Source organism: Falco naumanni, chromosome 13, assembly GCF_017639655.2.
Source record: "Falco naumanni isolate bFalNau1 chromosome 13, bFalNau1.pat, whole genome shotgun sequence".
NCBI classification, from domain to species: domain Eukaryota; kingdom Metazoa; phylum Chordata; class Aves; order Falconiformes; family Falconidae; genus Falco; species Falco naumanni.
Window position 1 is genome coordinate 6330997 of NC_054066.1, and position 14152 is coordinate 6345148.

Sequence of the window (14152 nt, forward strand, 5' to 3'; positions counted from 1 at the left end):
TTATAAGAATTCCTGCAGAGCATGCTTTGGTAAGGCTGTAGGGCAATTCCAAAAACAGTTTTTATTCAAAGTGTTATGTCAGAAACTCTGAAAAGAAATGGCAGGGAAATCCTTTAAAAAACGTAATGCTCTGGTCACTGTATTTTTCTGACACTTTTGCAGGAAGAGCTACATATTTTCTAATTGTGGCTAAACACGAGGTTGAGCTCTGCACTAATGAGCCTACAAACAGCAGGCTGGAAGGGACCCCTCCAGTCAGCCATGGAGGTACTCCTGCTAACGGAGCTTCAGAGGGTAAGAGCCCTCTACAAAGAGATGTCTAAAGTGAAAGGGACTCTACAAAGCAGCCCTTCAAGAAAGTATTCCGCTATATTTAATACAGATATGCAAAACTCAGCATTAACAACCTTTTATTTTAGCAAAGCCCTGGCTCAATTAAGCATCAAGTTCACTATGAAGGGGAATCATGATGACAAGTGTCTCAGAATGATCCTGGATCATCAGAAGGATATGAAGTCACTTTTTTCACCATTAGGGAAAACTTTTACTCTTAACTTTACCTTTCGACAACATCCTCTCCGTTCCAGCAGGTTGAGCTGTCTCTCATCACCAGGTCTCCATCACACAGCCTTTCTGCTATAGAGGCATAAAAGGTTCGGGATCGCTTCATGTAATTGATGAACTCTCTGTAATGCAGGAAGAACACATTTAACAACAGAACAGCAAACTCAGGGTTTAAGCCCCCTGTCAGCTTAACTCTCCACATGATTAAGAGTTTAGAACCCTTACAGAAATAAGTCGCCCAAGTTAACTGATTTCTATTTCTAGTGTATTTCTATTTCTACGCATCATCCAGTCTTACCTAGTCCTGCGTTAATACACATTATTGCACACAAAGGGTAGCTTTAAAAAATTACATTAATACATCCCAACACAAAATTTGGAGGGGAAAAAAAATATCTACGGCCACTGTTTCCCTATAAACAGGTTAAAAATTATGACAAAATATCACCATTAAAGGATTATGCTTTTTCTGTTACTAGAAGTGAGTATTTCACCATTTCCTGCACATGCGCGAGATTAATTAAGAACACTGACAACAACCTCCTGGGTGGAAAAGGCTTCCTAAAGCCAACATCCCATCCCAAAACCTGCAATATGTGATAAGCACCCCACACCTGCAGCAACAGTACAGAAAGTCATCTCCTTGCGATACGGTGGGGCCGATTCCTCCCCATCATCACTACCCATGTCACATTCTTACTAGAAAGGAAACCCTCCCTCCCCATGTCTGGCAGCTCTCTCGTTAAGAGGAGGCTGTGCCCGCTGCTTTGGCGAGTAACCAGAACTCCTGGCCAGTACAAACAGCCCATTTCTGATCATGTGTGTATGGAAAAATGCCTTGTAGGCAAACGGCTGCCTTTTTTATAATCTGATTATACCTATAAAGTGTATCTTGCCGAGGTAGCCATAAAAATAAACTGTAACAAAACAAGTGTTAATTCAACACACAATTAAAGAGTATTTCAGAATGAGAAATTACCCTGCCTCCTCCACAGCTTTGGAAGCTCCTGTTCGGTATAAGGGGTTAGAGATACTGAGAACAAGGTCAAAAACTGAGGTAGAGCTATCAGGGAGTTCTCTGCTTGTCTTGGAAGCCCCCCACCAGCCCCACTGGGAAGGCCAAAGGGCTCACCCTGGTTTTCAGGGTTTCTTCCAGGCAGGCTGTCAGGGAAGCACCAGGAAGAGGAACCTGGGGATACAGCTGGATGGAGCTTGGCACAGAACCAGTCAGGATTTATCATTCTCTTGGGAGCAAGGTGCTTTGAACCATATCAAAGTCCACCACCAGGTATCTATAGGTATCTATAAGGTTTAGGCAGTGGTCATCTCCCCCCATAGGTCTCTTTACGCTTTCTCAAAAGCGTTTTGCCATCCCATTTATCTCATGTATGGTGAAATCCTGCTCTAGATCAGTAAGTCATTGCAGGGTCCTAAGGAACTGCATTACCCTACCAATGCAAGAAAGCTGTTATTTTAAGCAAACAAAAAGGCTTTTGGGGGGTTATGATCAGCACTTCTACCTCTTCACCACCGACTAAGGGACATGAGCTCTGGCTATTTATACAGTAAAGCCAGGCCCAGGCAGAAGGCCACCCACCTGGCAGAATAGCCTGAGTATCAACTAAGCAACTGTGAAAGGTAATGCAGGTGCCAAAGATTTTACGGGTTCTAAAACAGAGTATTCTTTGGAGGAGGAAAAGAGCAGCCTTTAGGAGTCTAAAGCTTGTCTTCCTCAGCTCGCCCCAAGAGGCTTAAACTCCTTTGCATTTTGAGCCGAGCAGGGCCCTGACATCTTGAAGTAGCATCTGAGCAAATGCAGAGATCTGTGTCCAACTCCTAATCCTAATGAGGGCAAATATTTACTTTTCATTGGTATAAAACTAAACACTGTCAGGCAGAAAATGTACAGTTTGCCATTGCCCCGCAGCATAAAAGCAGTAATCAAAAGTATGGCGATTCCTAGAGTACAGCTGGAACAGCAGCTGAGCTAAGTGTAGAGACAAAGTATGTCACCTTGTTTTCATTCTTACCGAGAGATTTTTTTCAAACTTCTTGATTTGTCATTCTTTGAAGCTTTCAGAGGCAGAGAACTGGAATAGGCCGGGGAGAACAAGCATCAATCAGGAGAGGTTGGGGAGTAGGGGAGAAGCAGGAATTCAGGCAAATGAGGAAAAGAAATGAGAAACAAAAGAGAAAAGTAAAAATTATTTGAAAGAAAGGTCATCAAGCACATGCATAGGATAATATAAGAAAACAAATAAGGAGGAAAATTGTCATGAGATTTTTCCAAAGCATAGATGCAATTAAAAATGTCAATGCAATATTGGAAAAAAATACACAAGTGAGATTGTTCCTCCCAATCATTTTCAAGTAAGACCACAATTACAAATGCAGCACACAGAGCAAAAAGCTGAAAATAAATTCAGTGGTACTTAAATTAACTATAACTGATACCAAATGGAAGAACTGTAAATATATGAAGCTATACAAGAAAACAATAGCAAACAGTTTAGAATGAGAACCATGGGAAGGGGATACAAATGAGTAGCATTCATTTTCTAGTACAATGAGCAATTTTCTGTCTGTTAATGAATAATGTAAATATAGATTTGTTTGCTGTTCAGTTCTGGTCAGATTTCACTAGGAAAAAAACCAACAAACCAAACAAGAGCAACTCTACAAAACAGAAGAGACGAGCTCTAAGGTTATATTGGAGAAAGAACTGTGGAAATAACCCTGTTAGTTATTTAGTGCAAATGCATTTTGTGGCACCGATATGCTGGGGTCCCTTAATTAACATCAAACATTGTATTAAAATATATGTATTTAAATGCAATATGTTTATGTATATGTATAACTATATGTGATAAATATATGTATTTAAATGTATTCAATGTACATATATTTAAATATATGTGTTTAAATACAATAAACATTGTATTTACCATTAACATCATGACGCAATTTTCCACTTACATGATTCGATACCACGTTCTACTCTCTCTTGCACCTGTACTCTCATGTATAAAGTAATGTTAACAGCTGGATTAACACATGCCTGCAAACAGGTTCAATGCTACTTGCCAGTCCAGTTAACCCTTGCTGGAGAGAGTAAGCATCACCTTCAGCAGCTCTGAGGACACCCAGATGATGGCAGCTTTGTCTTTGTCCTTTCTGGGAGCTAATGGCAGGGGTGGCCACGGGAGAGACCTGCCCTGATCATCAGGTGAGTGTCACCTGCCATCACTGAAGCAGCGATTCCAACATAGCCAGTCAAAAAAGGAAATAAGAATTTGTAACAGGAAAAATCTGGACTTGCTGAAACTTCTGCCTTGGCCAGTCAGTCAGAAACGTTGGATTCATTTCTACAGTAAGTTAATTTACATTTGGCATTAATAATGTGTTTTGTACTAGCACTTAAATATTCATATTTTAATAATATCATGTGATGACTGACATAATAGGTAGTTAATCTTAAATAAAATAGATGCCATCAACTTCAAACATTCCCAAAGAAACTCAAATCATTTTTTTTTTTTAGATGTATATAAGGACCCTAAGTTTACAGTATAACAAAGAAATCCCAACAAAATGTCATTACAAAGCCTGTCTCCTCCAATGAGGAACCTAATGTCATGTTACAGTTTTATTAAAATATTTTCATATACAAATCTGTAACCAGTCTATGTTTAGTGGTTTGAAATATTTCATGCAGCAGACATGCTAAAAGGCAGGTTTTCAACTTTGCTAGGAGTCCGGACCCTGCCCAGAATAGTACTTTGTGCTGAACTCAGCAATAACATTCCAATTTACTGATTGAGATTCTGCACATGCTATGTACATTCCCTGTACCATCATATGGTTTTAATTTTCTTGTCATCTCTATTACATATTGTAGTAACCTCCACATTACAAAAATGACTACAGCAGCAATCCTGCCAGTTTCGGTTAATCCCTGAATACGATTGTGTAATGCAAAAAAAAAAAAAAAAAAAAAAAAAGGAAAAAAAAGCTGTGCTTTTCAGCTTAATCAGAGAGGAAAAGGATCATGCAACATTTATTCAAGCTTCAGCTTCTTGCACTATTGTCCCTGACACTTAGTGTTTTATAACTATAAATATGCAGGAATGGAATCCAGAGGGAAATAAAGATGGGAAATCTCCCAGGAACCCATGAGAGTAAGAGGAGCAGAAAAGGGTTCAACAACTGCAAGAGAGGACCCAGTTGCTACGTGAATTCAGGAACCACGCAGGATCACACTGTGCAGAGCAGCAGAGGGTGAGGGCTGCCTCCTGCCAGGCTCCCAAAGGTTAACCTCAGTCCGAAGCGGTAAAGGCAAAGAGCCACAATCTTTACAGCCCCACTTTCCAACCGCACGAGCAGCCTTCAGTCTACTGAGCAGCTGAAACCAGAGGTTCTCAGGCTTTTTGGAAGAGCAGCTTGGCGATACCTTTGGAGCAAATGTACATACCCAGGTATGGGCTGTTCGGCACTAGGTTCCTAAGGGCATCTCTAAGCAGGTACCACAGAAGAGATGAGAGGCCACCTTATCGTGGTGTCTCCTACAGATGTGCCAACCAGACTGATGCTTCTCTTCGAGCTCAGGGATATTTTGATTAAGGTAACGAGCCACAGGTTTTCTGTTTGCTTGGGGAGTGCTGGCTCATTCCTTCTCTTTTTCTTTCCTTATTCTAAAAGGCAGGAGTCACATTCTATATTCCCCTTAAATCAAGGATCATTTGGAAGGATGCCTACTACACAGACCAGACTCACTCAGGCCAATTCCTATGTGACCTCATACCTAAACTGACAGACAGCTGATGATATTGCTCTTCATTTTTTAAATCGCCAGAAGGAACAGCACCAAAAAAGATTCACATAATTTCTCTCATAATCTAGATCCCCTGTAGCAGTTATCTGTCACTTTAAGTGCATTTTGCACAACCCTCTGCAGGAATGATTTCACCCATCCATTATAAATTTTTAGTACCTAAAATTGCATTTTATTGATATCATATGTGATTAGATGATAGATGATGAACACCACAGCGATGTAGCCAATCACTGTGTATTTCACTCTACTGTTTCACAATCATTTCCAAGAAGCAAAGTACAAGCTTCACGCCATGTGTTTTATAGGAAGTTGTGGAAAATTTAATAATATTTTCCACTTCTTACTAATTATGGCATAGCTCCATCATTCATTGTTGGTGCATAGGCTCTCCACAATACCTGTCAACACTGTATTTCAGTAATGCTAATTACGTACGGATGCCCTTAGTTTGGGGTTTTTTGATACATTAATTTTCAGGGTGCAGACTAATTTTGGGAAACTGTCTAATTTACAATATATTAGTTTCAGTGTATTCTCATTTCCATCCACAGGTCTTACATTTTAAAAGGTCAATATCCAAATAATTCTAGATGGTTGGGAAGGGGAAGGAGCAGATCTCAGGTGAGAAAGAACTGCTGTCATGCCACTCAAGACACCAATTTGTAGCTGTTGAAGAGGTTACCCATTAATAGGCAGATAATTCTGCCTTTCTGGTTGCCAGCACGTAAATCTCAGTGAAGTCAATGAGTTATGTGGAAGGTGGCCTAGGGCTCTGCATTTTTAAAAGCATACTTCATTAATTGTACTACAACTTTTCTTTGGATTATTACTGCTGAATTTATTAATTTAATTTCCTTAATGCTCTTTTCTCTGATTTGCATGGTTAAAATTGATTAGCTCCAAGCACTAGAACAAACTGTTGTGTTTTGGTTTTAAATTACAAAGGGATAAAAATACCGCTATCACTCAAATAGCTTAGCTTGCTGCTATTACTTTTATCTTTTAAAGCAGTGTTTGTTTCATTCATGCAAGCTTAGATTATAATTAAAATAGAGATGGATAACACTCTCATCTTTACAACTCAAACTCCAGAATCCAGGCTATGGATTTTACACTAATTTTAACATTGCTGTCTGTCATCCACGCATCCAACATACGGAGATAGACACTGAGTCCCTAAGCAGATTCGATACTGTTCTCTGATAGAGGTGCAAGCCCAGCATGATTCCACTCACTTGGCTGGTTGTTCCAGATTAATACCGGTGTTACAAAGAACAACATGTTAGCCAGAAATAGTCACTGTGATTTTATGGTCAGTTAGCTCTGACATCTACTCATGAGTGGGACTGAAAAGACATCCTTCCCTCCCCACTTACAGTTTACAGAAAACCAATCCAGGAGCTAGGCGAGGGAAAGCAAAAGAGCGAGCAGGAGATCTGGGAGCAGCGCTACTCATGCCAGGGCCAGCGGCAGCAATTCAGCTGTCTGATGTCTCAGCTGGCACGCGGCTGAAGAGCAGAAGCCAAGACGGACACAACAAGGCTACACAGAAATGCTTCTGCTCTCTCTCTGTTATGCAACAAACCCAGGAGATTGTAAGGGATCTTATTACTCCTGCCCAGCCCTGGGAAACGAGGGACTGACTGTGTACCAGGTTAATGACTCTTTCCTTTTCACCCCTTTCCCCTTCCCACCTTTGCCCCTGGATAAGCCCAAGTCCTTGAGGACCTAAAGGGCAGTTGTCTTTTAAGTAATTTAGACTCCACTGCCGAAATTACTCAGAGTTTACCGAGGAAAAGTTTTCATCGTTTTCACTGAAAGTTTCTGGAAATAACAAACCCCTTGGGGCTAAGCAACGACATCAAGTCTGGTCAGTAAAAAGCTTTGCTGGTAGACATGTGCAAAGCAATAGCACAGGGACATCTGTGCAACTGTCAGTGGTGGCAACAGCTGGACAGCACACAGGCAGGGCGACAACTCTGGCTCTGGCTGAGACGCTACGGTGCAAGGGACCATTAACACAAATCACGAGGCAGAGAGTTTCTTTCACAGCAGCTATTGCTTAGGGTTACCTTCTTTTATTGTTCAGACTAGTGTGAGCCATCACAAACGTCTGGGTTTCAGTCGCCTCCTTCACTGGCACTATATTGTCTGATGACAGGTTCCCTTCTTGTCGTTTGGGCTGTCCACACACTTTATCAACCTGTACGAAAGGAAGGGAAAGGAAAATTGGGTTTGAATGGAGAAACTGATTTACAATTGCCCAAAGGTCTGCTTGTTCCTTGTGGTGGGTGTTTACTGCAAGAGAAGGTGTCTGGGTGAGAGAAAGAAAGGATTCTTCTTTCCAGGACCTGGAAACTTGTCCCCTGCATCAGAATGACCAAATTACAAGGCAGTGCAAGGAGCAATGCTACCTGAAAGCCAACAGACATGGATTTGTCACTGGATACCTGGACTATAGCACGCCTAGAAACAGGCTGAAATAGCAACTGATGGAAACATTGCCAAACCAATCTATCACAATCAAAAATCATCTCTTTAGAAACATACCTGGAGTGTGAAGGTACATAGATTTTGGTGGAACATCTGCCCTGTATATAAAAAGCAGTCTATTTGGGGTTTGAAAGGGCTTGTAATCAGAAGACAACTGAGTCTTCCAGCCTTTAACTGGACAACGGTCCCTTAAAACAAGGAAATTAGCAAAAGAATTCAGCATCAACGGAATCTTTTCAACAAATCAACAAAAATATTTTCTTGGACAAAACAGAACAAAAAGAGAAGTTCCAGGCCTTGGAATCACCAGTGCCTTGGATCCTAGGTTTGGAACATGGCTCAGCCATTTGCTCTTACTGCCCTTCGGGAAGCTTCTCATAGGGGATTTGCTACAAGACCCCGAAGAGGCAAGCTGGTGCTTATCCTCTGCACACCGTAGATCTGACACTGCTCCTGCATCCTGCTACCTTTATTTGCTGTAACAGCTTTAAGTGACAATAGTAAGACCAACTTCTTCCCTTTCTCATCCACAAATAAGTTATCTGTAATGTTTTCACCTACACTTAAATCCTCAAGCAAAGACAAAAAGAAATCCTAGTGTGGGCATGGTACTACCAGAGACCTTAATCACACAGAATCCATCATCCCACACAGCACCGATTCTGATATCCCTTCTTCAGTTTTCCATTATAACCAGAGTGAGATCGATTCTTGCTGCTCTGTGCATTCTACTGCATCTTTAAAACCCTTACTGAGTCACAACTGCCTATCTGCAGAATATTTCAGACCACAGAAGACGTCAAATCGTTTTCTCTGCCCCTTTGCACCACTATGATGTATACGATCGTGGAAGTACAGCACAATTTTCTTTACCTTTGCCCGTTTCCTCCAGGAAAGCTACTGCTATGTAAAGCTAAGACATTTCCTTGTGAAAAAAATAGGGCAATTGAATATGAAAAGTTGGCAGCTGTACAGGCAGGACACTTAACATCAACTTTAGTTGTATGAGTTACAGCCTGGTCCAGTATAACGTGCTGTGAGGAACCTAAAGCTGTAGCAAATGAATGAGAACATACTGGATCCATCCTGACATATCTCTGGCAGTCAGAGCGAGAGCTAGCTGCCTCAGTCAACACCACGCGCTGTGTATATCGTTTTGGTCTCACCAGGAACTAGCACAGCATTGTTTTAAAAGAACTTTTTGAAATAAAATAGTCTATTTCAGTCCCTTCTAAACTTCTAAGAAGAAAAAAACCCCACACAACCAAAAATACTCCACCACAACAGCAAAACTCTCTATGCAGATGAAAACATAAACCAGAAATGCTTTTGGAGCCTTTTGGATCTGGACAGAGGGTTTAACACAGCTGGACCACATTCCTGTACATGATGCTTGCTCTCCTGTGCCCCGTGTTTCCCAGGTCTCCTACAGCATGCAGACCCAAATTCCCAGCATAGATTTCTGCAAAATCCATCTTAGATTACATCATGTCACTAAAGTTCACGTCGTCAAATTACATACACCTCAAGTCTAGTCACTATGGATTTAAGACAGTTTTAACCAACTAATACCAGGAAGGTTTGGGAAAGCAATGTGGTTCTTGCATATATAAGCAATGAAAACCAAGTTGTTTTGTTTTCCTGTGAGAAGTTTCAAAGAGATTTAAAATCATCATTTTTGTAGCAAATCGATAATTTAAACATCCAAATGAAAATACTCACTTTGTTTTGATTTATATTTTTGATACCATAGAAATAAAATTACTCTTTCAGTTGCAGAAGTTTCAATATTTTCTATGCCAAACCTTAACTTTGGGGTTTTCTTTTTACCCAGTAATAACAGTTTGCTGCATATTAAACAAAGCCACAGTATTTTAAGGAAACAATATTTCTCAGTGGAAAATTTTAACCAGTTTACTCCATTGAAAAGAAAGTAATTCGTTAAATGAAAGGCTAAATCACATTCACACTTTTCTGTCTTGTAGGCTTTTTAGTGCCTTTCTTCTCATTAATATCCTAAGAAACACTAGCAATGCTCCATAACTTGAACTACAGAACAAACAATTTAGTCTGAGGTGAAGATGGAAGATAAAATAATGATACAGTATTTGTAATATCAGTAGCTCTTACATGTCTCAGCTGAAGATCCAGACTGAGTTTTACCGGGAAGAAAAAAGAAAAAAAAAGACACATGAGGCAAGTCCCTGTCAAACAGCACCTGACACTTAAAGGAACAAAAAGTGATGGGAAACTGGTGCAAAGGCACCAAGTGATTTCTGCCCATGGCAGACCCCAGCTTGCCCTGCACACAGGCAGTGCCCTGGCCCAGACCCAGCTCCAGGCTGGTCCCACCTCGGCTGCAGGAGCCCGGCCGCCCCAGCGGGACCAGGCTGGCAGCCCAGCAGCCTTCCTTGCTTCCCACTCCTTCCAGCATGAAGTTTCTTCAAAGTTAGCATGGATCATCTTCTTCATTCCCAGCCTCTTCGGGGCAGCAAGGATGCAGGATTTCATCCCGCCGCTGCTCCTGTGGTGTGTACAGGTGGTTGGAAAACTCATGTCAGTGAATGTGGGTGTACCCTACACCTCTGGATGCAAAGACCAAACTCATTCCCAAGAGACTGTCACCCATCGACCTTGAGTTATCCCTGTTTGGCACGTTTATTTCAGATTTTGGATGAATTAAACAGAAACCTGATTTTTATTTTTTTTTTATCTTTTTTTTTCCCATGTGGACTAATTTTCACATCTCTACTGAAATGGGTATTTTTTCTTCAAAGTAAAATAAGAAAAAGGCTGAATTTTACCAGCTAGGTTTGGCCGTCACAAAATTGATGGCAAGAATGAGAACAGTCATGTGAAGAAAACCATCTTAAACATCCAAACTAGGCCATTTACAAAGAATGAGTTAATGTTGTGTAAATTAAATGCATGGCATTAAAAAAAATAACGTGTTTTCTGGACCTGCAGCATCTGGAACCTCCTGCTACAAATTACCTGTCTGTTAACAACAGTAAGGAATAAGGAACATGGAGGGTTTCCATCCCATCTAAGGGTACCTGAGAACTGCCCTGTCAGTTTAACTTGGAGCTGATGAACCAAACCTCACCACCCGAAGGAAAAAACACCACCACTAAAAATGGTGACTGGGATTTTAAAGATTTATTTCCTTGTAAGTTCGACTTACTGCTTCCAAGTTATCTCTTCAACTGACAGTGTAAACTAGGTGACTTTTTATTTATTTAAACAGAAGCTAACTTTCCTAAACTGACACTGAACATTCTAATTTGACACAATACGAAAAAAATTTAAAATACTGTGAAAGGCAAGAGAACCACAAAACATTAGCTGCAAAGAACTGGCAATACGTGTAATAAAATTTAATAAAAATTACAGAAAATCCATTGTTCTTTCCCAAATTAGATTTGAAGTACTCACAATAATCAGAAATCAATGTAAAGAACAACTGGGCTTATTTATTTCTGTGATTTTTTTTTTTTAATCTAAAAATAAGCCTGCCAATCTTAAACTACAAACCGATAGAAAATTATCCCTGATTAACTATAACAACACTAAGGTCATTCCTCTTGTCTCTTTGATGATACTTAATCAAGTCTGCCTTCTAGCAGTGAAAACCTATAGCTGAAAACTAGTATTTCTCATACCTCAATTATTTTCTTAATTATCAATAATGTTTCAGATTCCCAAACAATTTTCTCTGGATTGCAGGTTTTTTACTTATACAGCAATGATTCTTCTTAAATATCTATCTTTCTTACAACATAGCTACATTTCTTCTCCTGTGTACTTTCCTTTGTGATGAAATACAAAGTCATATATATATATATATGTGGATTATTTGACCTCTTACTATTTGCTTTTATAAAAAAAATGACCATTTACAATTATTGCAGAGGCTTAGCAAAATAAATCAAAACAATCTCATCCAAAATCTTTTGAACTCCTGCAGCTTGAGCAACCTTAAACATTGAGGTCATATTTAATACACCTAATATAATCAAACAAGGGGAAAATGTCATGCCCTTCTGAATACCAAGAGACTCTTATCTCTCTAAAGCAGGGGACATTTTCACTAGTTCAGAGCAGTAATTTTCTTTGATTTTGTAACAGGAAGCTCAGTATTTTAAAATACAAGATTTTCCAAGTGATTGGGCTTTGAGTTATCATGAAAATGCTGACATGTTTTCCAGCAGCTTCCCACCCACCCCGACCTGTAACCCAACTCAGCTCTGAAAAACCAGCATCTGGGTAAGCGGCTCTGGCAGGTCACCCCCCTGCACCCCGATTCCCGCAGGCTGCGCAGGTGTCGTCACCGCTGCATCCCAGCAGGCACAATCACACAACGCACTCAAATCACAGCTGCAGCTCGCTGGTTCCAGCCGCTGCGTTGGAAGTGAGGGAAGCAAGAAACACTGGGCTGTGGGGGAATCAGGTTTGCATTTCCAGACTTGCACGTTCACCGCAAAATATCATTTCCTTTGGGTCAGACATACCCTTATCCCCTGATTACCAACGGCATAAGACACCAACAGATATTTCGTCGGTTTTTGTTGACCAAGCAATCGCCCAAAGTTTATTATGTAAATACAGAATCCTCTCCTTTGCAGTGGCTGTCACCTATTACTATAGTTTTGTTGCAAAATGCCCATTTCCAATGCTCAAAAGATGAGTGGGAGCACATTTGATAAAACGTAAGCTGGGGCTTATTGCACCTTGCCACTGCTTATAGCTTAGCAAACAAAATCTTGCACTCCATAGAGAGGCAATGAAGAGAGAATAAAGAAGATCATTACGATAAGACCTTTGATCTTGCCTTCTTTTAAATATTCTCTCTCTTACAGAATATGTTACCTATTATAAATGCAGTGTTTTGCTGGTAGCAAAGTTCAGCAATACATAAACAAACTATGGGATTACTAATTCATTTTCCTACAGGAATGTGTTGTATTTTACTCGGGAGGGGAGCATTCTCCTCTCTCTCATCCTGAACCTATCGGATTGTTTAATGTAGATTAATTTTCTAAAGATTTCTGAAAACTGGCAGTTAGAGAAGTTGACCATTTTTAGGTACTTGAGATTCCTCCAAGGAGAGCAGTAGCATGAATTCCTCAGGGGCAGAAAAACCTTCTGTCGGAGCTGACGCTTACTTAGACATCAAATAATTCAGCCATGGAATTTAAATCCATAAAAAATGAGGCTCTGTGTGTTCTCCGCTGCCTCTGGAAACACCTGTCTTTAATCAAGTAATTTGAATTACAGCAATATTTCTAGGTTCAGTTTTGGAATCAAGATACGAATGTGCCAGAAATAAACAACAGTCCTGTAAAAGAAAGAGCTCACATTCGGAGGAAACAAGGAGATGCTATAGGCATATCCTGAAAAACATGGACAAGTACAAAGAGATTGAGATTCAGATTGTCCTCATAATTTTTACGAAACATCTGGGCTCCTGTTACTCTTATGTCTCACAATCTTCCTCAAACAAAAAAAAAATCAACAGGAAAGTAGTCTTAGCAAGAATGCAGAAGTAATGGAGCACTCTTTAACATAACTGACATGGATTAATTGATGCTGAAACAATTTTCAGTTCCCCAACTTAACCCCATCTATTTCAATGCGCTTACCCGCTCTGGTGAGCTACTGCTCTGCACCCAAAGCCAGGGAAATCCTGCCTCCTGTACAAATGCCCAGGGATGAGGCACCTGAACAACCAAACTGGGAGTATCTTCTTGCTTCTCCCTAACTGCGAAAGACAGACTGTCACAGTGCCAACACAGAAAGTGCCTCCTGTCTCAGAAAGATTTGGAAACCATAACTATAAAAATCCTCAGCATCAGCTTGCAGAGTTGTTTGACAACAAGTTATAGTTTAAGACCCTCACGCTTTTTCTCTGGGGACTATATCCCCCATACAAAAAGGGAAAAAAATGTTTAAGAATTAGAGTCTCAAAAAGCTGGAACTTCAAATCAGTAACTCCAGAAAGCTCTAATAAATTTCCTGGCTAAAAATGTAGACTATAAACTTTAGGCATCCATTTCAAGGTCAAGGAATGGCTGAAAAACCCAGAGACCAGTTATACTTCAGCCACGTAGCAGAGCTGCTAGAGCAACATTCGCCCAGAACAGGAATGAAGCTGCCACGTGCCAGTAAAGAACAGGGAGAAGCAAATCACAAACCTGAAATGATTCCTAGGTCTTTCGATGGGAGAACATGTACCCTTTCGACAGTTCACACACTAATGTC

The 14152-nt window shown here is 40.4% G+C and overlaps 1 protein-coding gene across 2 annotated transcripts in view; it reads right to left on the reverse strand.

Moving 5' to 3' along the window:
• The window catches only part of LOC121097133 (glypican-5-like), a 381813-nt gene that overhangs the window by 246767 nt on the left and 120894 nt on the right, over positions 1 to 14152 (reverse strand). The window contains exons 4-6 of one of the 2 annotated variants that reach the window (XM_040613899.1): positions 7471 to 7601; positions 2595 to 2654; positions 561 to 686 (exon numbers count right to left, since the gene is read on the reverse strand). In XM_040613899.1, the coding sequence (XP_040469833.1) occupies positions 561 to 686; positions 2595 to 2654; positions 7471 to 7601 (317 nt within the window). The remainder of the gene's footprint in view (positions 1 to 560; positions 687 to 2594; positions 2655 to 7470; positions 7602 to 14152) is intronic. The other variant, XM_040613900.1, reaches the window with a different exon arrangement.